The following is a 26,711-nucleotide window of genomic DNA, read 5'->3' as shown; positions in this document are numbered from 1 at the left end:
GATCTGCCTGTAGACATGCTTTCATCAAAAGTTTGCAGTAGATTGCCTTTGGGTCTGTCCTGAGACTGTTGCTTTACTCTGTGCTGTTGCTATATTTGGCAGTGGCATCGTCTGAAATCTTGAAATATGATTTGAGCAGCCAGAGCATGTGGATTGAGCTGAATGAAAAGTAAAATCAAATGTAAATGGAATTTCAGACCTCCATGATTAGCAGATATCAGCTTAAATTATCTAAAGTCAGTCTGGCTTTCTAGGTATGCTGAAGCCACTTTGAGTGCCATCCATTGCTCTGTTCAAAAGTGAAAATATTTTTTCACACATAGTCTGAAAATATAGTATAAATATAAAATGTTTCAGTTTTTGAAATAATCAAAATCATCAATCATTTGTCACCTCGGCATGGTAGGAATAATTAACCTTTAACTTTACATAAATCATTTGGATGAGAGCAGCAGACAAACCTTTAAAATGTTAATTTAACATGCACTCTTGTTGATTATAGTGTGTCTCAGTCTCCAGCGTCTGTCCTATCTTACCTTTTAACAGTGATGCTCCATTGTATGCCTCGAGCATGGCAGATGGCCCCTGCCCTATCCAGGGTGACCCTGAGCCCCAGATCACCTCTGACCCTGTGACAGCTCATGACTCAAGGTTTTCCCCTTTCACTGCAGTAGTCATTCTGACAGCTAAATTTAGCAGACTTAAAAGGCTGTGCTGAACATTCAAGGCAGTTTGATGAGATTGCAGTGAGACGAACAGGTGACGTGGTTTAATTTTGAACTGTGATATCTTTAACCACCTCAAATTAAGCAATCACAGGAGAACTTAATTTAACTGGATGATTATTTTTCACATTTTGACCTGCCATGACAGACAAGTGAATAACACAGAGTTTAAATGCTAAACTACAAAAACAGTGAAGGAATACGCGCTTACACTTAATTTTTGTGGTCATCTATATGTTGTCTGTGTTTCCCATGCAATTGGTTATTCATGCTGCTTTGTTCCCTTGAATGACTTCTTGCCACTGTTGTTCCTGTGTACTTTTGATTGCATTCTAAGTTGGAAAAGTTGGCCTAAGATAGCAGCTGTGGCAATTGATTACTCCAAGAAAGCCTTAAAAAAGGTAGAGAGGTCGTTGTAAAAACTGCAGCCCTGCCAGGATGTGGTTGTGTGTAATCTATCACTTCGTTGGCTGTTAGCCAGGTTTCATCAGGGTGCTCCAACAGAGCTCTCCGTCGGGTAAATATTAAAAATACATCAGTACTGATTTTATTCTGTTGGCTCTAAAGCTGGATGGCACGATCACAGTTTGACTGTGCTGCTGCTTAGGAGGGACAAATGAGTGTTACTTCCTCCATCTAATCAAATATTGATATGGATCGATTTTAGCGGCCTTGTGCGTTCAGGTTGGAGGAGCGCTGAATGTTACTGCTTGCACTTGCTCAAATGTGTCGTTAAATGGTTCTGCTGGTTCAGGGTAGTTTGAAGATCATTATGCTACATGAAGACAGATGGCAATTTGCTACTGCTTTAAACATTTGTCCAAGAGGGTAACGTGTTGTCACAAACTTTACTCTTTTCTAAAAACTTTAACTGAATTAAGATAATGACACTTTTTGACACCTTCCACCTTTCAAAACACCATGGGCCGCCTCCATTCCAGCCACATGTTGTTTGCTTAAGTGCACTTTTGAGATAATTCTACTTTGATGTTTCACCACACTAAAATTGAAATGATCATTTCTGTAATGCTACCTATTATACTTTGTCTACTGCATCTAAAAATAACAAAAAGCATTTAGTTTTAGCTGGACAATCTGTGTAGCTGGACATCACATGTCTGTGTACATTTAAAGTTAAATAACATCTCTGAATCTGAGCAACACAGATATTAATCTCTTCAGTTCCATTTTTAATCTTAATATTTCTATGACTCTCAGATTTATTATATAATCCTCTGAATAGAGCAAGACCCATAGTTTGGTAACTAACTGACCACAAGTTAAAATGCATCAACAGCATCTCGGTTAGTTATGGATGCTGATTTCACATTGATGCTTGATCTTTAACCATTTAATCCTTTGCTCTACTGTCTGGTAGATGACATTTTTGAGAATATATTGTATATTATTCAAAATGTGTTTCAGCGAACCTGCCTGAGCAATCTCTACCACCATTTAACGCCCAACAAAGTGACACTTTCATGGGTATCCCACTGCTGTGGCCTTATGAGACAGCATAATTCATGGGCCTGATTTTGGCTGCAATCCCATTAAATCAAGAGAGGAGTAGAGAAAGACAAAAAGAAAATTTTGAAATTAGTTTGGGCCCAATCTTGGCTCAGGTGACACAATGATGGATGTTAAGCTGGTCTTGCCATTGCCACATCAGCTTATTTAAACTACAGAGAATGTGATGGTACATCTCACCATGTTGCATTCTGGCTAAAGATTGCTCTCTTGTTTCCTGTTTAGCTTTTGTTTTGTTTAGCTGAAAACGGTTAAATCTGAGAGAGAGGAGTTGCAGACAAGTAAAAAGTCTTACTTGGACAGATTAAACTGCGTTGCTGCATGCAAGATCTGTTAATTGACAAGCTGGAATAATATTTAAAAGCCAAACCCATAACATCTTTTAGGCAAAGTCATATGTACCAGTAGTGCTTTTTTTGTTGTTTTGTTTTGTTTTATCTGTATGCAGTGATCAAGATAAGACATGGATTTAGATATGATTTTAGAAACAGATCCTACATTTTGAGCATAGAAACAACATCATGAAGTTATAGTTCAGGGTCTGTGCACACAAGACATGTCAGAGCAAGCAGGAATAAAACATAGAATAAAACAAACCCACATAGCTTCACATTGTTTAGATTTCCAGATCACTATGTGCCACAGTGAGATACAGATTACTGTATGTGTTATAATCATAGCAGTGTTAAATTATTCATTCGTGTGACAACATATAAGCAATTTAAAAATATGATTCTTTCACAAGTTTTTTTATGTTTGACATTAGGCTGCATTGCTTATCTTATTGTTTAGAACTCAAAGCAAATAGCAAAAGTATTTGTTGTGAATGTATGGGCAAGTTTACACCACACAGAATTTGTCTTAGTAAGTTTTTAATCATGAAAACAGACAAGGTTGTAAAACACAATGAATAGACAAACATGTTTGAGTACTGAATAAATAAAAAACACATATTAGGAAATGTAAGATGGAAAGCCAACTGACATTTTGTTGTTAACCATACTACTGTTCAGCACTTTAGATTAATGGCATCAATTAAAAAATGTCCTTGGCATTTGGAACAGCCTCATATTTACAATTCAGGACCAGCAACTGGATTCAAATGGCATTTACAAATAGCTTTTAACTGTTGGAAAACCAGGTCAGCATGGAGGCCATAAACTCAATGCAACACAGTGCAGAACGTGACAGCAGACTGAATTTTTTTTTATCAGCTCTGTGAGACACAGCTTACTTAACCCAATCCTAATGATCTTAAAGCAGTAAAAGCCACTTATCTGGGACTCCAAAAATGTAACAAATTCTAGAAATTATTTTTAACTGTTCAACTGGGGTCAACAGGATGAAAACAGAAAGATACAGATACAGCGACTCTGAAACATTCAAGAAAGAGTCTTTTTTAAAAACAAAATCATCTTTTTGTTCCCCATAATCAAATAACACCTACAGCATCCATAATTACGGTAATAATAAACACTCAAACTGTGTGACATCTACGTATTGTCCTCAGTGAAGAGTCAACTGCTGAGTGAATCTGTTAACCAACCAGTTTAAAGCATGAAAACACAATTGCTATGAACCAGAGGATTGGGTGAGGTTTAGAAAAAGTAGATCTTCCTGTAATGACACTGGAAAGAACAAAACTGAACAAAATTAGACAGATGGTGCAGTATCTAACAGATATATTAGGTGCTTAAAGATGTTGATTTGCTTGATTAGGGTCCATGGCTCATCCCATTATGAAATATTCCAACACAATTTCCAGTTTAGTCACCTGCTATTTTTTTGTTAAATTACCATATTTTTGTGTATAAGTGATTAAATCTGCGTGGTTGATTTAAAAAAAAAGAAATAAAAATGATAGCAAGACATCACCTTTAAGCACTTGGTTCGTTAGCAGTGTTATATGGCTGTCATGTCGTCTTTGTCAGAGTGGTCATGTGGTCGATCTTCATGCACTTCCTTTTCATCCTCATATTGTGATGAATCCTCCTTGGTCACTGCTGACTGACTCTGGTACCACGCAGCGACCCCTCCTCCTGGTCACACGGCGCTTCCGGTGAAATTTAGCATAACAACGAAACCCTGAAAGAGAATCATTGAAAGCATGTTATATGAAAAGGTGAATAAATCAGATGAAATACACGTTTGTAAAACTATACTAAGCCATTACTTTCTTCATGGCTTGTTCTTAATTGTCAGAATTTGTCTAGCATATGAAGTGAGTATGAGAGGGGACTGCCTAAACTTACAGTGGAAAAACTATTATTAGTATTACTTGAAATTTGTTTCATATTGCTTTTTACAGAAATTTGGGTTGAAATTACATGATGCAGTTACCACAATAATGACCTTTCGGATGGGAATGACATTATGACAACACAACTCGCTTTAAAAGCTGGTCTTTAAACCATCTCTTTAATAAAGTGGTGGTAATGAGTTCCCTGAATGACTTCAGAAGTGTAACAGATCGATCAGCGGTGGCGAAAGAGAAGGCAGCGACTCACTTGGCCAGAGGGCAATGCATACATTCAACCCAGCAACTTGCTGAATAACATCAAAGTATATCCATTTTAGAGAAAATACTCTATTATGTATATATAATTATATATATACTCTAAGATTTATGGGGGGTTGATTTGATCATGGATAACTTTTTGGTTCCATCTGTTGTGTTGCCAGCCTCTCACCAGAATCAAATCTGTGTTCTTTAACTATTCTGATAATTTAATTAGTGACTGGGATATGTTGCTAGAATAAATAAATTTTCTCACTCACCTTCCTCACACATGCAGTCATCATAGCATTTGTTGTTAAGCCCTCTGTTGTGAGGTTTACACTCATGTTGTCTCAGGTCACAACAAGAACCTTGTGTGGAAGAAATACATACATTTTAACAATAAAAGTGGTGTTATTGGTACATACAGGGGAGTGAAAAGAAACTAGGTCTTAAAATTAGGTGATCAACCTTAGATGAACAACATCACATGACATATTATGCTGTCTTCTTACTTAAAAAACTAAACTGAACTGCATAAGTAGAGTGTGAAAAGATTCCATAGGAATCAGGAGAGTAATGAAATGTACTTAATTAACTGATCATTAACAAGTGTGGCCACCTTTATAAAAGGTCTGGAGCATTCAGGTGAGTGTTAACACAACCCCAAGCAAGAAAGACATCAGCAGTGATCTTAGAAAAGCTGCCAGTCAATATGGAAAAGTCATTTCTAAACAAATTGAAGTTCATCGTTCTGCAATGAGAAAGATTATTCACAAGTAGAAAACATCCAAGACAGCTGACAATCTTTCCAGGAGTGAACATCCCAGAAAGTTCACCCCAAGGTCAGACTGTACAATGCTCATAGAAAATAAAAAAACAAATAATAAAACAGGAGCTACATCTCAGACTCTACAGGCCTCAGTTAGCATGGTAAATGTACAATTGGAAAATGATAGAAAAAGTTTGACTTGTTTGGAAGGGCTGCCAGTAGAAAATGTCTTTTTTTCTGAAAAGAACATGGCAGCATGGCTGAGGCTTGCAAGGTTGCATCTGAAAAAAATCACGACTTCCTTTGGAAAGACCCGACAAAAGTAGAGATATTTGGTCAAAATGCACAGCACCATGTTCTGTGAAAACCAGACACAGCCTATCAGCACAAACACCTCATAGCAAAGGGCCAGGGTACATCCTGGACAGGTCGCCAGTCTGAAAGTCAATTTAGGAACACCAATCAACCTAGTATGCATGTTTTTGGACTGTGTGAGGAAGCCAGAGTACCTGGAGAGAAACTATGCAGGCACAGAAAGAACATGCTAACTCCGTACAGAAAGGCCCCTGCCAAGATTCAAATTAGGAACCTTCAAGCTGTGAAGTGACAGGGCTAACCACCACAATTCCACAGTGCAATCCAAGAAGTGAATTAAGGAGTATCAATGGCCTAGCCAAAGTCCAGACTGTAATAATGACCTTAAGAGAGCTGTATACATCAAACCTTAAAACTGAAAGGGGATGCACTTTCTATCTACTTTCTAATTTCTGTGTTATTTTGTGTGTAACCTTAGCTGAAATCGGAGTATTGATGAGTGGATGCACTAGAGCTGGAGTTACATGTGAAATGAATTGATAATATTTGGATAATCATGGAGTTGTTTAATTTATGTTTATACAAACCTGGGAGGCAGTCCAGGTGGTGGTCACACGGCTCAATTGCATCAGCATCTATAGTCACGTTTCCACTGCTGAGGTTCTTAATTCGCCTCTTGTCTGCAGCAAGAAAATATTTCAAAACAGCAGTTTGATACTAAAGTCTTCTGATCAATACACAGCCTCAACAAAACAAAGTGAATAGGTTGTCACTATGACAAAGCCCTTTACATTCGAATATGGACATCTTCTCAGTTGAAGGATGAAGTAGTTCAGGAGTTACTGCAACCTAGCCTCCTATAACAATAAGTTTTTATATTCTATTTAAACCTTTTCAACATCTCTAAAAGTGGTCACTTTCATCTACACTGTAAGGCTGTAAATCTTGAGCAATAACTTTGGTAACAGAGGCTGTTACCAGTTAGGTCTGCTGCTAAGGTTTGGTTGGAAAAGATTTTCAGTATCTGTGATTAGTTTTTAATATTTTTTAAAACAATACATATATATTTTTGAATACTTGAATGGGTTAAAACTGCTTTTATGAGCTTTTTGCAGTTTTATTTAGCATTCTGGCAAAACCAAATTGGCCTCACCGCAAATGATGCACTTCTTTTTAGTACCTCATCAAAAAAACACTCCCACTCACTGAGATGTGACGTTTGACCTCACTCTCACAACACGCTTCCAACTCGTACAGTGATAAAAGCAAAACTATGCAGCAGCAAACATTCCTTTTCGGGTGATCTGCCCTACAAATGGGCTTTTTTGTTTGCTGTGATATTTTTCTTTGTTACATATACATTTGTAAAAGTAGACACAACTGCTTCTCCTTCATTTTGTTGGCAACACAGTCTCAGACCAGAATGTGAATTAGCTATGATGTTCCACAGCACAACACCATTGGGGTTTCAGAATAAAGACTATTCAAAATTCTATCAATATACACTAAAATTTGTAAAATGACTACCTTTTCTGGGCTTCAAATTAATTTAATTATATATCAGCTATTCAAAATTATAATATGCCTTTTGTATAATGTGAAACTGTCATGTAAATAAATAAAATAAATGTATAATAAAATTATGTATGCTTAAAAAATTTACAATTATAATTACTACAACTATTACATGTTCAGAAATGCTAATATGAGGGTAGAAAGAACAATATCAAGACCCAATACTAAACCTAATTTGCTGTCAGACTTATATACAGGTTTGTATCATGTCACCTGAAGGCTTTTCTTATACAAAACAAAAGGAAATGAAAAAGGTTACCCTTCACATCTATATTTTGACACCATTATGTTTTGGAACAATTGAATAATAGTTGATGGTGCTTGATAAAAAACTATGAGAACACTCAGCTTTAGTAAACTGATAGTGACTCAGAAAAGCCTCATGGGGCTGTAAAGTCTTAAGTATTTACATTTAACTATAAGATAGTCTGACACAATTCCATTTCTATTGCCACCATCAAATCTGTTAACTTTAAATCTAAACGGTTTTGCATTACAGTCATATTAGCTGACTTACCCTTCTTCCTGGTGGACGGCCAGGTGTCCACAGGTTTCATGTCTTCATAGTCTGTCCAGTCAAAGAGAGCCATGTCTAACGTTGGCATCACCTCTCCCTGTCCTCGTCCAGACTTCTGTAAATAAAACTTAAATTGAAACTGCACCTTACATCTCAGGACTGTTTTAATCATTTTTCAGTGGAAATATTATCAGCTCGGCTCTTACTTCATACAAGAAATCCACATAGGACAGCTGAAGCATCGCTGGTACGCATGCTCTGATGTAATTGTGATGAAATCATGAAGATGTGAATAAGAAACAAATTCCAGATTTTATATATATATATATATCATGCATTAGGTCTTGTCACTGTAGCAGCAGTAAGTGACAAGATCTGATCTGGTCACTGATTTAGAGGTAAACACATTCAGGGTGTCCTTAATAAAACACATTATGCTGTGACTAGCAGCAGTGATGCTTCTTTGAATTCTAAAATGTTCTCACCAAGACAACGGTGGAGCAGCAGAGCTTTAAAAAACAATCAATTGTTAGCAAATAAAAGAAAAAAAAGTTAATGCCTGCCCTCAGACCAGCATACAAATAAACTTACGGCCATGTTGCAGATACATTCAAAGTTTACAGATTGAAACTTCTGGTTCATTAACCACAACCACAATTTTTATTTCTCATCACTGAGGACAGCAGGACACTAATGCTGCCTGCAGGTGATCAACAGTCTGGCATAGATGTTTTCTCATTCCTGTACCAAATGTGTGATTTTTATTATGATTTTTACTGTATGCTGTTCCCCCTCTTTTGAAGGTAAGTAGTTTATAACATCCCTGAGAGTACAAGGGAATTGAATGTATTTATTTCACCAGTATGGTATTGTTTGTGCTGTCATGGGTTCCAGTCTGAGAATGATTAATTATTATACACTTATCATATTAAGTGTATGACAGAGGAATCAAGAAGTTGCATTGTCTTTCACTGTTGATTATAAATTATGTTTTTTACTCATAATTATCATGTGATGCCCAGGCAACCTCTATTACAATGATAATAAATTCAACTCAACAGAGAGCGTCCAAATCATCAGTATAATGGTCTCTCACACAAGCGTATAGCAAAGTGAAAAATAGCACTCTGAGACAGGTCTGGAGGCTTCAAACTTTAAGGTACTATTTAGAGGTAAATGTGAAGTACTTATATTGATATATTTACAGTAGTTAACAGGTTTAAATATTGACAAGGCATCTTCAGTGATTTAAACTCCGGTCAACAGGCTTGAAAAGCAAGTGATATATTGCTAAGAAAGTAACACTGCAAGAGTGAAAACATAAAAACAACGCTCCACAGTGGGCAGACCTATCAAATATATATATATATGTGTATATATACAACATCTCAGACTGAGCCTGGGTCCAATCTCTGGTTTTGTTGCTGCAATTTCTTTTTACTAAAACTGCTGTATATTGCACCAGACTCAACTGACTTAATAAAAACATATAAATACTGTAACTTCTGTACTAGGTGATTCTAGGTGAATACTAGGTGAATCCTTTGGTTAAAACTGTGCAACTGGCCCACGCCATTCCTCCTCACCCACATGTTTTAATGGGTTTTTCAGACCCTGCTAGAATGAGTTTAAATGCTTCGATAACTATAGAATACAATACAATAATTATTTTTTCCCATTTCAGTGCTTCACAGACCCCAGTGAGGGGAGCTCACTAATCTCCTCATAGAAGCAGATCCATACTTGTTTCCTTTCACCCTCAGGAAATAAGCCATTGGAAATATCAATTAGATTAATTGCAGGAGGCTACCTGCTTCTGCTCAGCTGCTCATTAAACCATCAACTGAAGATCGAACACTAATTAAGAAGCAATGCCACCCACTCATGCTGTTGAATATGGGTTCATAATAGGCAATCAGTTTATTCTTTGGTGGCCCAAGAATGTTTGACATGCAAAGAAAAACATGCATCATCTCCTGCAATCTCAGAGCAGATCAAAATTCACAAGACATTAAGGAAATGGTAGACTGATGAGAAAGCTTAGACAGCATAATCATTACTCATTTCAATGCTGCAATCAAATGTTGAAAATCTTTAAAAAAAATTCTCTACCCAGTAAATGAAGAATAGATATTCTCTTTTTTATTCTCCTTTTTAGATATTCTCTTTTCTAAGTACTATTTGGTTGGTTGATATACCCTGTTAGTGAAATATTTGGATTTGAAATCATAAATTTAGTTTGACATTGTAACAGGACATTAGAAACAGCAGGGGATGATAATAATGATAATGTTATAATAATAATATTGATATAATAGTTTATAATGTTACAGTATGGTAAAAATTAAAATTAGTAACTCAGAGATAGAGGACCTTTGTTACTGTGGATGTAATGCAGCTCAGTCTCTTGGTAAAATTTGAAATTCAGTTTATTTGTTCAGATTAACACAACTTGCACAGTTTTTTATGACCTCCAGCACCACTTTCAAAGAAATATCTTGTTTTGTGTTTTTTTTCGCTGTGTGGGTGAGTCTTTCTGTAAATGTTTTGAGAAAATTTATTTTAATGTAAAAGATTGTGCTTCCTAAACCATAAACAAGTCTTTTTTTTAGCAAATTAACATAATCTATTGATTTTTAGAGTCTAACTCCACCTGAGTGTAATGTTAATATTAAACTGAAACAAACTGCGATCAAAAACAAAAGCGATGTTTACAATAAAACAGTGTAAAAAGCATTGGGTGGAACAGGAAAATAACCCTGAGTGACAGTTATGTGGGAACCTGCATTGCATTGCATGGTCATGGTTTGTGTTCAAACAAACACAGAAATAATGTAACATCAGAATAATGCTTTTCCTACACCCTGCCTCTTAAGAGAAAACATTCTAGTTCATAAATATTTCATGTTTTGCTGTGAAACCAGGTTGGTCTGTTATATATCTCTTCTTTCTAATAGTCTCCGACATCCACTATTTCCTCTTGAACTCTACAACTTCACTTGACCTTGTTCCCTCCTGTCAAATCTACCGCAGCCACTAGAAGAGTTATGTTGTAGCATTTGTTAAACTGATAACTGATCTCTCACATGACTGCTGGAGATCCCATAATAATCCAGAGGAAGATTGGATTGTAATAAACTGCTTGTTCAAGTGATCTGTGGGAAAACTTTGGAATGAAGAAGATAATAATTAGAATCTTGTCATATTATTTTGAATTGTGGATAGTTAAAAACATCTGAGGTGAGCTACAGTATTTGTAAATTCTTCTATCGTCGTGATAAGTATGTGTCCTGCAGGTTTACTGCACCGAGTGTTCAGCAGTACTTAACTTTGAATTAATTTGTCCTATAAGGTAAATCCACAGGTAAAGCTTTAGTTTAGATGCAGTGCAGATGATTCCATTTGACTTGTATCTCTATCTTTACTGACATGTTAGTCAAATGCACGACAAGCTGCGGGCTGTTTGTGGCAACATAGGTGGCGAATGTAAAGTCAATCTATTGACACAAAACTTCTAACAATTGCAAAACTGAAGGATTTTCAAGAAAACATGCATATTTTTAACTACTTTTATTTTATTAGATGCTATCTGAGTGTCATTCTGGGCAGGATTGATAGCTGGTGAGTGGTACCCAAACCACTTCTACAGTTTTTCCATAATATGCAACTGAAGTAAAAAAACCAAACAAAAAACTGTTTTTGATTATGCAGTTTGTCCTGACAAAGGACAGTTCTATCAAAGGCACTTCTATCATAAAATACGTGTTCATATCTATAAAGCACACTGTGAGCAGGAGCCAGTGAAGTAGGACTGCTAAACCTCATCATTTTTCACAAGCAGTGCTTTTAGTTTCACACTACTAGAGAGTGCCTTTTCTAAGATGAGCTAAGAGGTTTGCAGCAGTATAACAGCAGAAATGGGGCCCATTTTCTTTCAGTTTCCCCCTCAGTGGAATCACACTGAGGCACAACAGAGACAGCCTTTAATAAGCACTCTAGTTTCGTTGGGGTTACCTGGGGTTTGGTGGAGGCTGGGGGCAGCGTTGGGGGATGCTCGTTTGTCACCGTGGTAACCATGGAGGAGCCAGAGCCAAAGACGCTAATGATGGGGGAGGGGGGTTCACTGGGTGGGGTCAGACTGAGGGAGGGGGAGGTGGTTGATGAGGACGAGGAGGGGGGAGGATCCTCGAATTGGTCTCTGTCCTTCAACACGGAGCCCAGCTCAGGCTCTGAAGAAAACCCTGCACAGAGAGAAACAAAAAATATGTGTTTTACAAGCAAAGAAATGTTGCCACATATAACAAATATGTAACCATATAAATTCTGAAATCTAAATAGCAACAAACCTTTGTTCAGAATTAACGCTGAGGTAAGGGAAATTAAAATTCTGTCATATTTGAGGATTCTGTTGGATATGTCCTAAAGCATCTGTTTCAGTCTCCTAAGTGTCACAGCATGGTACATTCAGTGAACCTTTAAACTGAATCAACCGATAAATTGCAGATGAATTCCCACTTTCACAAAATGGAAATTGACTGTTCCATCAGATACTGTTTCCCATATTAAGACTGACATTCAAACTCAGATTAGATTTTCAGGTTTTCTGTCCACCTTGTTACAGTAAAAGTGTGATAATCTATCTTTTAAAGATTGAATTAGCATTCCTTTCCTGCTTTCCCTTCCTCCACACCTGTGTTCAGTTAATTATCACTTTCAATGTATAAATCATTGCAGGTTTTCTTTGCCCGTTGACAGGTCGCAATTGTTATTAGTCCAGCCTTTTCTCAAGTTTCTTGTATCTTTGTGTATTTTCCCTCAATCTCCACAATTGTTCTTTGTGTAGTCTGTTGCTTATCTGACCTTGTTTCTGTCTTGCGTCATGCATCAGTAAAAAAAAAGTATCAACAATTAAAAAAATCAGCAATATCCCATCTTTCCAGCAGTAAAGTTGGTTATACTAAATAATCCCCAGTTTTCATCATATGACCTGTATCATTGACTGCATTTCTAATTCGTAAGAAGTATCAGAAAAGTCTCTATTGTTCTGAATCAAAGCCAGGTAGATATTAGCAAGACAAACTGTATTTCATGAATATGTAAATATCTGTTGTTATTTTAACCCCTCTCTGTCCAACAATAGTACCACAAGCATGAAATATACTACAGTGGCCCATTTCTGAAGCGCACATTATGACTTCTGTCAGTGTAACTAATGCCAATAATTTTGGATTGGTTCCATTCAAGTTTCCCATGAGCAATGACAAGAGTGAGTCCGACTGCATGTACCATGGCAGTACCTTTTGTATTAGAGGGTAATAGCTTCTTGCTGTTTGTCCAATAGTCCAAACAAGTGCAGTCAAGAGTTATTTGTTAGACAGATGATCTAATGTACCTAATGCAAAGCTCACCTTTTCTGTGTCGGCCCTTGTCACGTCGGCCTCCTTGTCTCCTTTGCTCAAAGTGGTGACCATGCCCATTCCCGTTCCCATGTCCTCTTCCCTTGGGTGTTCCCATGAGCTGGTTTTCCCGACTCTTCATACTCATTCGAACTCTGTCTTTTTCCCTGTTGGGGCCCATCTCCACTCTCACTGGGCTTAGACCCTCCAGGCCTGTCCCATCATCCTCAGGCCTTGCCAGAGGATGCAGGGCCCGATGAGAGAGGAGCCCGGCTCCGCCTTTGGCAGAACGGACCCTTTGACTGCTGAGTCCCCCAAGGTCCCTGCTGTGACCGTGGCCCTGCAGAGCTTGTGGAGGGTACTGTAGGGCATTGCTGCCACCCACCGAGGTCTGTGCCTTTCTCCTCTTGCCATGAGGAGCTCCAGGCTCAGAGCCATGTGACAGTGCCAGGATGGTAAACAGGGAGACCAGCAGCAGACTCCAGGAGAGTGCCATTGTCTGTCCAGCACAACGCCACCTGCTGGGAGATGAAAATATATCTCAGTACTGCAGATTCGCTAACTAACAGTTCATGTAGATTTTATAAGCATAGGTCATTATTCAAGAGAAAGCTTCTAAAAAAGCTAATTTTACAGGTTTTTGAATGGAGAAGAATTAGTTCAATAAACAAAATCACCAAAACGTGTCGATGTTGAAAACAAATTAGACTTCTGGATTTGGGTTAAAGTGACAGTTGATTGGGCCTCTGAATTAAAGTTATACTCTACCGAAGCACTGAAGAAAGGAGAATTTATTGCTTTACTATCTCTCTGTTGCCCCATCCTCTCCTTATAAAGACATAAAGATAATCAACTCCTTAAAAAAAAGTATCCTTTAAATCTTTAAAAAAAGAAAACTGGCTTTTAAAATAAAACAAACAAAATAAAAACATGTCTAGTATATGCAGAAAGATGCTGTTTTTTGACTGGATTTCGTAGTATTTCAGAGATGGCTTTAAGGTTGACTGCTGTGTTGCAATGAAGTAAAATGTTACCATTTTACATTTCTAGAAACCACAAACATATGTAACCTTAATGTTTCTGGACCACAAAAGTTAATCCCATCTAATACTGGGTGATCATTTGTGAGGAACTGGATTTTAAAAGGCTGTGTTTTCAAAATAGTGCCACAATATGTAATCTATTTATTCTTGTCTGTTGGGACGAGACTTTCTCAGTTTTTTCATGCGTGTGAACAAAAAGGAACTTTATGCTGTTGCCCTGTCTCTAAACTTCTTCTGAGTATTTAAAAGTGTGAAAAGGCATTGATTTCCATATTAAGCGGTTAGAAGTTTAGTGGCAGAGTTGGATGACCTTCAACCATGACACCAAAGTTGATTTCCAGTGTGACTCAATACAATTTGTGTCGTGTTAAACTTCCCTTTTCTTTTCAATCTTTACTTTCACATTTATACACTTTGGTTTGTTTTAGCCATTAGAAATGGGTTGCTTAGGTTAAGACAAACGTCCCTGCCAGTCTTTAAATGAACATTCTCAAAATACAGTATAGGCAAGAATAAAAGGTACCTACCACTGATATGAATAACACTGATATACATGGAAGTCTTAAATTGTTCAAAATATTCAAAAAAATTAAACTAGCGCTTTTTTGCCCCCATACTCGATGATACGGAAAAGATACAAAAACACAAGCTTTCTCAGTATTCTCAGCTTCCATTCTATTGTATGCTGTAAACCAGTTAATGACATTTGCTTCTGGAAAAATGAAAGGCACAGAAATAAGAGTGACTTCGCTCAAAGTAAGCAGCACCCCTAATTTAGCTTTTACTGTCAGCTTTTTCACAGAGATCCGAATGTAAAACCACTTGAACATGTCCCGTCCTGTCATTCATTATCAATCTATTCATCGGAGAAGGTTTGAAGAGGAGAAAAATAAATGGGCAGACAATTGTTCCTCTTTTTGCTTTCCCAGCCTTCACTCTTGTACCTTCATGCCTTACTCATTATGGGACACCATATTACATGTATCCTTCATCACTGCCTGTTCGATGGTCTTAACAGCCCTCCAAATGTACCTTTCTTTACAAAAGTCAACATATCTGTGAGGTGTGACTGAACTAAAATATGAGGTTTGTATTACAGCTGAACCTCAACAAAACATGAATAAGAATATGAGTAACTGTCAAAGCACTGGAGTGGAAACATAATTCCTTTTTTATTTCCACCTTCAGGGCCATAGGTTCTGACAGAATATAGTTGGGTTCAGTCAATACCAGTGGAGATTTATTTGTATTCATCAGGGTATTTTCAGTGATTACAAAGCTATAACTTGAAAAAGAAGTATACTTGAACTGTGACAGTAATAGCAGTGTCAAAATACATTACTGTTTGCACCATTTGCATTGTTGGAAACATCTAAAACCATCAACTGTATGCTAAATGCTTGAAGTGCATATGTAGTGAACTCTGGGTATCTTTAAATAACAGACAAATTTACTGTATGTGCAATTGGCAAATATACCATAGAAAAATATGAAACTATGCTTAAATATAACTTATAAAGTTGAAAATTAGCTAATCAAAATCCCACTACTACATGCTTAAATGATGTTTTTGCCTGATTGCTTAGTCCACAGTCGTGACTTATAAAAGACCATAGTCTTTATTTAATCACTTTCATCCTAAAAAGTATAAAAACCCTCACTAAGATCTAAAAAGAACAATGAATTCACTGTTTATGTCAAATTCTTGATGAAGAACACATTTCCACAACTTTGATCATCAGACGTGGAGCATCGTCGTCATGTGGTTGCACTGTCCATTAAAACTGAAATATAAATTACTCTTTACTGTTAATTGTGTCTTAATGATGTTAATCACGATGTAACTCATTAATCTAAGCACATTTCTGTCAGCACTTTCAACAATTCAACAAAGAGAGAAGTCAAGTGAGAAGGTTCTGCCTCCTGATTATGATGATGACTGTAGCTGTTATACTGAAATATAAAAATGTCCATTATGTTTGCACACGGCTTAACATATCACTGCATTGATTTTCTGTTTTCCTGGCAAAATACAAAGAAATAAGGGGTGGCTCAGGACATCGTGAAGCCACCCATGTTGCTTTAAAATGTGTTTTACTTTGTTTTATCTTCTACTTGAAGAGACTGAGACAACCCTCGCCACAGACATGCATTGTGCTCTTATAGTGCCGGAGTAGGCGAGTTCTTTGTGTTAAAAGACAAACAGCGATGCAGGGTTTACAGAAAATCAATGAGCAAGAAGCACTGAGCTGTAGGTGATGGTGGGTGTGTATCTTGTCTGTGCCTGTGAGGTGGAGTTGTGTGGTTGATAAGGTCTAATTTCATCACGCTACGTTGATAAAAAAGAACACACCCTTGGGTAGACTAGAGATATTCAGGTGTTTGTAGAAACAGGACACAGACAGCTTGTTGTGTGCTTGCGAGGAGGAGAGGATGCTGGTGATGTCAGGGGAAATCTGCAGTGCCAGTGCAGGCATCACTCCAGGGGATTCAAAGATAGATAGACTGTCTCGGATGGCCTCTGGGAGTTCAACCAGCTGTGCAGTTTGCAAACAAGAGTGTGAGGCTGGGTGCTGAAGTGAGATCTTTGTCTCCAAATAAACCTTTGGACTGTTGAAGGGGAGGGTGTCACACAGAGAGCTCTTTGCTGAGACAGTTTGACACATGAAGTGATGCTGGTGTCAAGTGCTTAACCCTGATTTAGAGGAGCAGCAAAGAAAACATTCAAACATAACCATGTGATTGTCTAAGGGATCATGTCTCATGAGCACTCGGTATACATAAATATCCGTCAAGGAGGCATTTAGTGAGCTGTCTACAAGTCATGAGTATGAGAACAGTGATAGCTCTGATGTCTGTAAATACCAAAGCATCAGTGTACTGCACAATTAATAATGTTTGTCTGGTGGCTTTGGCAAACTTCTTCCTTTCCAGAGCTAACAATGAAACCCATTCACACCTTCTTAATGCAAAAACTGTCCTTGCGGGGAGATGCGAACATTCGTTTTAACTTCAAACACTTCTTTTCGACTATCTGTTTGACACCCCACGAAGAGGCAATGCAGGACCTTCATCGTGGAGATCCATTTCTCCACGATGAACATTTGCAGGAGAAATTTACTGCTTTAACGGTCATCATTATGGATAGGCAGTGAGCCTTATACAGTGTTCTCAATGTGCTGTGAAATCATCTTTCTGACAACTTTCTTGACAACAAACTTGTCCTGCCTCTTCTCCAATCTAGTTGTGAAAATGCATATCAAGCAGTGAATCTCCCACCAAAAGGCAAGTGTGAATGCCAACTGCAGAGAAAGCCAGGATTCTCTGAACATTCTCCAGACATTCACTGAAGTTCATGCAAAGAAAGAGATTTCTATATTTAAATATAGTAGGTACTCAATCCATCTCCCTCCATCTTCCTTATGAGAACTTCCTAAACAAAAAAACTTAAGACTGACATGGAAACACTCACATTTCCCTTTGTCTCCTTGTAGGGGCATACTTAACAGGATGCTGTTATAAGCCATGTTGAGGGGTATAAATTGTTAAGATTTATGTACTTCCAGAATAATTTCACAAAGCAGAGATAGAAACTTTTGAAACTTTTGAATATGAGCAGAAGTCTTGTATTACATCATCCCTCTCCTTAACTTGGAGAGGGAAATATAAAGTTTGACCAGTTAATCAAAAGTAGTATCTATGTATTAGAGTGGTGTAGAATGCCTGAGAGCTTTGCTGCATTGCAGTATATTCTGTCATGTGGTGTCTAAATTTTGTGTTTTCTTTAATAAATAATTTATATGATAAATAAATGCTGAAAAGTAGAAAATATGTGCAAACTGTAATTTAGGAAATAATATTTTCAACTCCAACACCGCTCCTTTAATGCTCCTCACCTAGGCCCATCTATTACAAAATAACTGTGATGTACCATCTGGAGATGCTGACACAGGGGATCAAACCCATACTTTTATAGATGAGTCAAGTACTCTTAACTAAAGCCAATAAGTGAGCTGAATTGTCAGTTTGGGTATTCAACCTTTTTGCAACAGAGACAAAAAGCTGAAAATGTGTTGATGTTACATGTGAAAAGTCCTTAAAAGACCCACCCCATTATAATATCATATGAATGCAGAGCTTTAAAATTGCAGCAGCTGGTTCTCTCCCACACAGAAGATAGTAAAGACAGAGAAAGTTTGAGGTGACATATTAAACACTAGACTTTACCTTTGAAGCGGAATAAAATGGTGGAAAAAAAATAACCAAACTTGTGACAAAATCATTTCTAAGCATTTCTATGTTTACCTGCTTAATTTTAGTTATTATTCAAAGTGGATAGGAACGACTGAAAATAAATAATGTAATGTGCCACTACTAACGAATGTGGACAGGGGCATAAAATAGCGGGTGAACCTTTGCCACCTGTCTGCTGCATTTCCTTGGTGCTACATGAGGATAACTGGCCCCAGTTTTATATTTATTTTATAGAGTAAAAGAACAAGTCAGCAGGCCAGCTGATCAACATTTCTTCAAAAATCTTGAATAACTTCTTTTTTACATATGTTCGGGCTTAAAGACTTTTGTCAGTGTTTCTTTCCCGATGCTGACAGTAATCAAAAGATAAAGCCATTGCTTTCAGAAACAGACGCAGAATACAATCACTTGCACTGGAGATAAAAGCAGAGGCTGAGCAACTATATGACCCTTCAAAAAAATTAATTTTCAAAATATAAAAGAAAGATGTGATGCCTCTATAGAAACAGAAGCTCCCATCAAATTTCAGTCCTCAATAGACTTGTCAAGTGAAAGGGAAGGCGACGGCGTCTCGGCACAGCAGCACACTGTTTTCCTCTCTCAGACTTTCATGTGCTGCTAACAGGTGGCCTTTTGAGGAGATGCAGGGTGAGGATCATAATAGAACGCTCTGGGTGGCATTCTGGGTTTTAAGCACAGTCTCTTGTGTATGATAAACAACCACAGCCTCCTGCTAGCCTTCTGTATCATACAAGGCTGTGGGTTGTAGGTAGAGCTCAGCAGGACAAGCATCTGCTCTGAGGTGATGGGAGGCCAAGCGGGTGGCATGATGGGTTACATTCTCCAAGGACATAATCTACCACTTAAAGGGCAACTTTTAAACAGCAACTGAAGTTGTAAGAGAAAGTTAAACTAACTATAGTCAGACTTGAACATTGAGGGCATTATATATGTATAAAGCTTGAATTGGACTATATTATTTAAGTGCCTTGAGATGTCAGTTGTTGTAACTTGGCACTATATAAATAAAAACTGAAAAGGAGCTCTTATTGAAACCCATTTAATCTAAGTATTTTGAGCTTCTTCATACTAAGTGATAGGGCTCATCATAAGATTGTTTTCTGCTAACGAAAGAGTTCCTACCTGTTCTATATGTAAATGGATGAAAATATTATGTTAATGTATATCCATGTAACAATCAAATCTTTGCAAAAATATATCTAAATCTGTGAACAGGTGCTAGGTTGCCAGTCATATAAACACCCACATAATTCTGAGGATATGTTGAGTTTGTACTGAAATCACAATTATTGAAAAAATTAAACTTCAAACATGCCCTGTAGAGTTTAATTGCAACAACAACAACAAAAAAATCGTACAACAAAACATTTTAAATGCACTTCCCTCTTCATATTTCAACTTCACAGTTTTTTATTTGCCCTAATTGGTGCGTACCAACTCCGATGACAGGATAGAATCTAAGGTTACCTACACATAAATAAACAGCTTCAAAGTTATGTGAGAAAATAGTTCCACGTTGCACTTAATTCCTAAAAACTCAAGAAACCATCTTTTAAAATACTTCAACAACATTCAAAAGATCCTCTTTTTATTTTTATTTTTTAAATTATTTATTTGATGAGGACAATGCACATTAATCAACATGCAAAAGCATCAATGTAAATATGCCGGAGTTAATACAGTTGCTAAATTTCATCTGTTGTCCTAAGGCAGGTATCATAAAAAGCATACAGACAATACACCATGTCTGTCACAGTCTGCTCAGTTTGTCATGTCATAGTTTTTGTTTAATCATGTTTTGTTCAAGTCATGTTTTTCCCCTGTCACGTTCAGTTCACTCAAGTCACCTGGTTAATTGTTCACAGCTGCACCTCATGTCACTGATCACTCCCCTCATAGTATTTAGCTTCCTGGTTTACTTTCAGTCACCGCAGAATCCTCACTATCCCTCCATGCTTCGCTGCATGAAGATAAGTCTGGTTACCTGCCTCATAGTCTTGCCTTGTCACAGTCCTGTTTATTCATAGTCTTGTTTTGTCTTAAATCATAGTATTTATTCATAGTCCTGTTTCTTTGTTTATTCGCAGTCATAGCCTTGTTTTGCTCCATGTTTAAGTATTTTTTAAATCCGGCTCTGCCGCGCCTTTTGTTCCTGCTGCGCTCCCTGTTTTTGTGAAATAAACCTTGTTTTTGAATCAAGAGAGCTGCATCTGGGTCCTACCTTTCCACGATCCTGACAATGTCAATATGAAATCTATTCAGTGTAGTCTAACTCCAGAAAGTTTAATATCCATGTAAGTCCATATTGAAAAAAAGGAGCAATTTCACTATGAAGGCTCAAAAATGTAAAAATTCAAACACTCACAAAATTCATGTTTGGATATGTTAAGACCCATAAAACACTTGTAAGGAGGTAGGAAGGAATGGCTGGTAGCGTTAATTAGCAAACTTAAATTAAACAGACCTGTGTTTAAGCCTCGTGTTTAACTTTATACATCATCAATTTCATAGGTTACATACAGAATGCTACAAATGAAACATTTTACTGTTTCATGGGAAATATTAGCTCATTTTGAATTTGTTGGCAGTACCACATCTCAAGGATAGGGCCATGTGTATCTCTGTGTATGCTAGGGTTTGCTATGGTTTAAACATTAACAATCAATGTAAAACGTATCCACTTCATCCACGCTTCAATTTTGGAGCATTTACTGTGACACTACAGCTCTGTGTGCAAGCATAGCTATTACATGTTCTGGAATGAAACTGGACTGATATATTGGATGACAGTTTTTTTTATTAAAACTCAACCTGAGTAAAGGCAGCATTTAAATATTGTATTTTTTTGTATTTAAATGTTTCACTTTAAATGCAGGAATTTAATTCAATTGCTTTTGTTACTCTCCTGTCCTCTGAGGGGAGTGGTATGCATCTTACATAGGATTATAACCTCTTCCAATTCAGCAAATTAGAAAATTATTTGGTTGGATGTCCTCTGTGAGGGCTTGAGGAGTTTCATTATATCCATGTCACAGGAAATTTATAAACTAGAGAAAAAAAAGTGAGAACAGACAGATAAACTTTAGATGTCTCTTTGGCTTCACTCAAACTCTTTTTCTGCATCTAAATTGTTGAGCTTGTAAAGTTAAGATTATGGATGTCTGAGTTTAGCAGAGTATTGAGAAAAAATTGTGTATATAAAATGTAATAAAATCTTAAATGAAAAATTCTCTGTTTTAGGGAGCCAAAGCAGAAAAACTGGTGCTGCAATAGTTTACAGTGGTAGAAAACACAATATATATGTATGAGTGTGCGTGTGGCAGGAGCTTTTATAAACAAAGCGCACAGTCTGAGACAGCCACAAGGGAGCCATGAATCAGAGTAGAGTGTGTAAGTGTAAAATGATTGGTAATCTTGCAAGAAATTGCAAAGGGGGCACTATTGGAGTGCTGGATGATTAAGCTCTGATGAGATCAGAGACCTCTCTCCAGTCGTTGAACAAGTGGTCAGTCCCTTAAGCAATGCGGTGCTTCAGTTACACACTTGTTATGAAAATATACTTAACAGAGCCTGAATCTAGATCTGTGACTGAGATGAGGAGGGTTAGGAAGGAAAAGCAGTGAAGCGGAACAGGAGGCCATCCTGCTATTAAACTGCTGCATGTGTGCATCTTTCAGCTTCACCTGCTGTGACACCAAACCTCCAGGAGCCATCTGCTCCTGTTGCTTTATCTCTCGTAGCAACCAGCAGGGCCATAAGGATCCAGCAAACAAAGACTCCAGAAACAAGCTGTTGCAGAAGAGCTGTTATGTCAGACAGATCACCTTCAGGATTTTCTTTCCTTTTCTGGCCAAATACAACAGTCTGAGGTTCAAACCAAGAATATTCTCCTGTGGATTAATGCCAGAAATAGTCAGCATATCCTATTTACTAGAGCAGAACATCATAAACAAGCTATTAATCAGACTTTGAGCATAGGTCTGATTTTGAAGGTGATGAATTTACCAAAAAGAGTCCTCTGTCACTTTGGAAGTGTGTGGCCGCAGGGGGACAAAATATCTCCAATTGTATACTGAATAAACTTGGAACATAATGTGAGGGAAAATACAATATTAAATGTATTTGTCTCAAGGAAAACAAATGTGCATCTGCTGTATGTCACACAAATGTACCAATGCAGAAAGTCTGTTATATAAACAAGTTTTTATATCACCTATAAGTGTAGTTTGAGCCACAAAGTGATCATAAATTTATTCTTAAAGGCAACCTCTTAAATTACAGCTCAAGTTAATGCCTCTGTAAAATAAAGACATCTGCCAAGCTGCAGTTAACACCATAAAACTTCATTTCCTTAGGGGCCAATCCAACTGACTTTGGCAATATAAAAGTGCTTTGTCTACCAAATCCTTCACAAACAATATAGGTGGTATTCACACATTGACTTGGGGGATTTTTGCAGCTTTTAGGTGTGCATTGGATTGTGAAGGCCCCTGGAAGCACCACAGAGTGATAAAAAAGAAAAAAAAACTAGAGCCATAAGGAAGGTCCATCTGTCAGCAAGTGAGCCGGAGCAGAGAGCAGGGAGGAACAAAATGATTCAGTGTTAATTTGGTTGAACGTACAACAACAGATGCAGTACAAGACCAGAACATTGCATCTGGGGCCGAGTAACATCAGCAACCTCCTGTGACATCACCCGTTTGAGTACGACAATTCTGTGCTGTTACAATCAATGCTTGCACACAAATGCATATTCACAGCAGGGAAACCTTCCTCAGACACCCACATAGACGCATGTTCAAAAAATGCTGTGAGACACAAGCAGCAACATGAAGCACAGCAAGAGGCATCCCGCTGAGAGGAGCGAGAATTAGAGGAGGAGGAGGGGGTGAGAAACTGAGAGAAAAGGAAAAAGTAAGATATAATGCTGAGAGAGTGGAGAGTGGAAACGGAGAGAAATGGAGGCTTTATCTTGTGTAAATTAGAGCGGAGTGTTGGAGGAATCTTTCAATTCATGGAAGAGAAGAGCACCAGCTGAATCCCCTCAAAAACAACAAGGCTTTGGCTTCTGCAGCCAGTAACAAAACTTGCTCTTTGCTAACCCCTGAAATGTGGACAGCTGGGTCTGTCTGTGGACATTCCACATGGGAACAGTTTGACCCATCAGCAGGAGGGAAACACTCCTGTTTAGAGATGATTAAGTGAAGCATGCAAACTAATTATATGAACCCAAAGTTTCTCTCCCCCTTCCTCCCCCTTTTCCTCCTTTCGTGGCACTGAGCAGCACTCACTGCCTGCCAGTGCTGAGAGAGTCCAGATCAAACAGATGCAGCCACATATCTTTAGCCAGCATCTTTAGCAAGTTTCACTCAATTTGATTTGTTTCTAAATTAAAAACAATTTAATTTGATTTGTTATTCTCTTGACAAAAATAGAGATTATGATTAAACACAACCCTAAATCCTCTAAATATATAAAATGCAGGCATTTGAAAAAGGACAATGTTCATTTGAAAACACTTTGTAAACTTGAGAATTTATGTGTCCTTAGTAATCTTTTCATTTTTGGGTCACTTATTAGCACATTAGTTTTGTTTTGGCCTGAGGTCCCTCTCTGTGGGGTCCCTCCACACTTTCTTATCATGGCTGAGGCTTTCCTGGTGATTGACTTACTGCTCTGTTCATTATAATTATGTCACAATGATAGCAACAAAAATGAGCTTTTTGCAGCGTATTCCACTTTTAATTTCATGGTGAGACGCACGCATACATACACACACATTCCCACTGCCTTTGGTGTGCAGGACCAACAATGAGCTGTCAAGAAGAGATAATCTCCGATCGTTTCTGATTCTCCTCACCATTCATCCAACCAACTCCTTTATGATGCTCGGATTTTAAAGCATGACAACAGCAGACAAAGCCATCACCAAAGTCACGGGGCGAATCTGTTTTTCCGGTATCAAATCTCATCTAATTTGATATTTGCAAACACTCACTCTTTTTCCCAACCGTTTAAGTTATACTCTGCCCAGCAGCCAAATTGCCTTTTTCATCAGTGAAACTGAGAGGGAACCATTTGTATCAATGGTTATTAACTTGAGACATCCTTACGATATAATACTGCTGCGTTTTTACGCACAGATAAAGTGGGTAGTAGTATTGTTATAGTGGAATAACAATAGCAAATCCTTACGAATTCCTGTCCACCACAGCAGCACAACAGTAACGAATCTATTGTACTGAGAATAGAATACCCATAAATCGCTTCAAAGTCACAGTAAACTCGCCTGAGCATCATAAAAACGCCACAAAACACATTTTAAGAAGCCACGCTCAAACCCCGACTTGTAATCATGCATTTACAGAATAAATCAAATGTCTTACTTTATATTTATATGCCGTTGTTTTTCCTTGATTTCGTTTTAGATTTGAGCGGCAGCCCGGTCATATGGCTTCAGACAGGACACAAACAGCGCAGAAGCAGCAGCAGCGGCGGTGGAGGTAGCACCTCTGTGGTCCGCTCCCCGGATGTGCAGAGCATCCGGACTCTGTTCTGCTTCTTAAGAAGAGGAGAGACACTAGAACCCCGTGCGCGCTCCCGACTGCGCGTCAGCTAGATAATAAGTCCCATGTGCCTTGGAGAGACTCGCGCTGGCAGGTAAGACAAGGCCAGAGGAAGGCAGCCTCATTACAGGTGGATTCAAGGTTGGATAGCAGCCTAACGGATAATGGTAATGAAATAAGAACATTCATATTACTGGTTGGTCTGAATTACATCTGTGTGACAGGAATAATCAATAGTTAAATTGTGAATTACTAATTAGAGATTTGAAATATGGCAACAAAAACTTTTTTAAAAGCTTGACTGTCCAGAGGAAACAACACGGTAGACATGAAGAAGTACACCACACCGTGTTTTTGTATGATTAATTTGCCTTCTGCTTGGCTTTATAGTAAAACTATTTCCTTTGTTAGTGTGCCTCTGCAAGTTTTGCATGCAGTGACTCAACTAAAACATCTTTTTACATAATTTATTAGTTGTTTTTACTCCTTTTTATTTGCATTTAAAAATTAAATCTCTTCAACAAATATTTAATGTGCTCTTTTTACCTTACAATAGAAAAGTCCTCTTTACGCAGAAATAGCCTTCTATATGTTGTAACATACAGAAAGTACACTGGTAGTTTTTACCAGAGCTTATTTCAAAGGGTAATTGGATAATCAGAATTTACAAGTGTTTTGAGATATTCAAGTCGAAAAAAATGCAGTTCCTACCATGTTCAGTATTATATTCTATTTTTATGTTTTGATATACCTCAGACAGAAGAACTTTAAACCATTTCTTTTTAGTAAACAAGGACTTCACCTTTTCTTGGTCCTTCGTTCCACGCCTGGCGTGGAGGTTTCACAGACTGTATGTGGCTGGTCTGCACAGAGGCGTGTCAGAAACCCCATTCTTCCAGGGCTGTAGCCAGCTCAGAAATATAGTCTACATAAACCACATCTAAATCAGGTGTCATAAGCTTATCTTTCAGGTGTAAATATGCCTTTTCACAGTAACAGGAAATAATTCTAAAGCTCACAAATTTTCACAACAAATGCCTCAATGGCCTGGATCTATTACGTTTAGGATGAAAAGCAAGCCAGGTCCTGTCAGCACATATTAGTGGTCAACCTCACTCTTGCTGTAGTGGCTAAATGGGACCAAATGCAAATGTTCAGTTTACTGTCAGAGCGCGTGTTTCATTGATAAATTCTTAACTATCTACAATAGTTGTTTCTCCCTTGTGTATGTCAAAATATATGACTGCATCCAGCATAATTTATATGTTTTCAAAGCTAATACCCCGAGAAAGTTCCAGCTACAGTGTCAATAATATTAAGCACTGATGTTTGAGTTTGCTATAGTGCATAATCTGCACTAAAAGCCTGTGACTGAATCTTTCATAGACTCAAGTCAAGCTTACAGATTCTGCCGAGGATTTAAGCAGGCCCATTGTGAATCTTCACTATGAGCCTGTTGTGTGTCGGCAGATTCGATACTGTGTATTTGCCGAGCGATTGTGT

General features: G+C 37.8%; 1 protein-coding gene across 2 annotated transcripts; it reads right to left on the bottom strand.

Annotated features, from left to right (window-relative positions):
- Positions 1 to 3,113: 3,113 nt before the first annotated feature.
- draxina (dorsal inhibitory axon guidance protein a) lies at positions 3,114 to 25,195 on the bottom strand. Of its 2 annotated transcripts, none has more exons than XM_072381591.1 (7): positions 25,029 to 25,195; positions 13,337 to 13,845; positions 11,943 to 12,169; positions 7,929 to 8,043; positions 6,424 to 6,516; positions 5,031 to 5,120; positions 3,114 to 4,337 (listed from the first exon to the last, which is right to left on the bottom strand). In XM_072381591.1, the coding sequence occupies exons 2-7, from the start codon at positions 13,818 to 13,820 to the stop codon at positions 4,225 to 4,227; spliced, it is 1,122 nt and encodes a 373-aa protein (XP_072237692.1). In that variant the 5' UTR covers positions 13,821 to 13,845; positions 25,029 to 25,195; the 3' UTR covers positions 3,114 to 4,224. The 2 variants fall into 2 exon arrangements, with proteins under 2 accessions (XP_072237692.1, XP_072237693.1); XM_072381592.1 differs by having other exon boundaries at positions 13,337 to 13,842.
- Positions 25,196 to 26,711: the final 1,516 nt, after the last annotated feature.

Source organism: Leuresthes tenuis, unplaced genomic scaffold (assembly GCF_036924035.1).
Source record: "Leuresthes tenuis unplaced genomic scaffold, fLeuTen1.0.hap1 SCAF_3, whole genome shotgun sequence".
NCBI lineage: Eukaryota > Metazoa > Chordata > Actinopteri > Atheriniformes > Atherinopsidae > Leuresthes > Leuresthes tenuis.
The sequence above is the reverse complement of the archived record's forward strand: the minus strand, read 5'-3'. Positions and strand labels throughout refer to the sequence as shown.

Excerpts from the sequence above, each read along its gene's own strand:
- draxina (XM_072381591.1), bottom strand. The coding sequence starts at position 13,820 with ATGGCACTCTCCTGGAGTCTGCTGCTGGTCTCCCTGTTTACCATCCTG. Across the intron at positions 12,170-13,336 it reads CAAGGGCCGACACAGAAAAG|GGTTTTCTTCAGAGCCTGAG; the intron begins GTGAGCTTTGCA and ends CTCTCTGTGCAG. Across the intron at positions 8,044-11,942 it reads CAGCCTCCACCAAACCCCAG|AAGTCTGGACGAGGACAGGG; the intron begins GTAACCCCAACG and ends TTTTATTTACAG.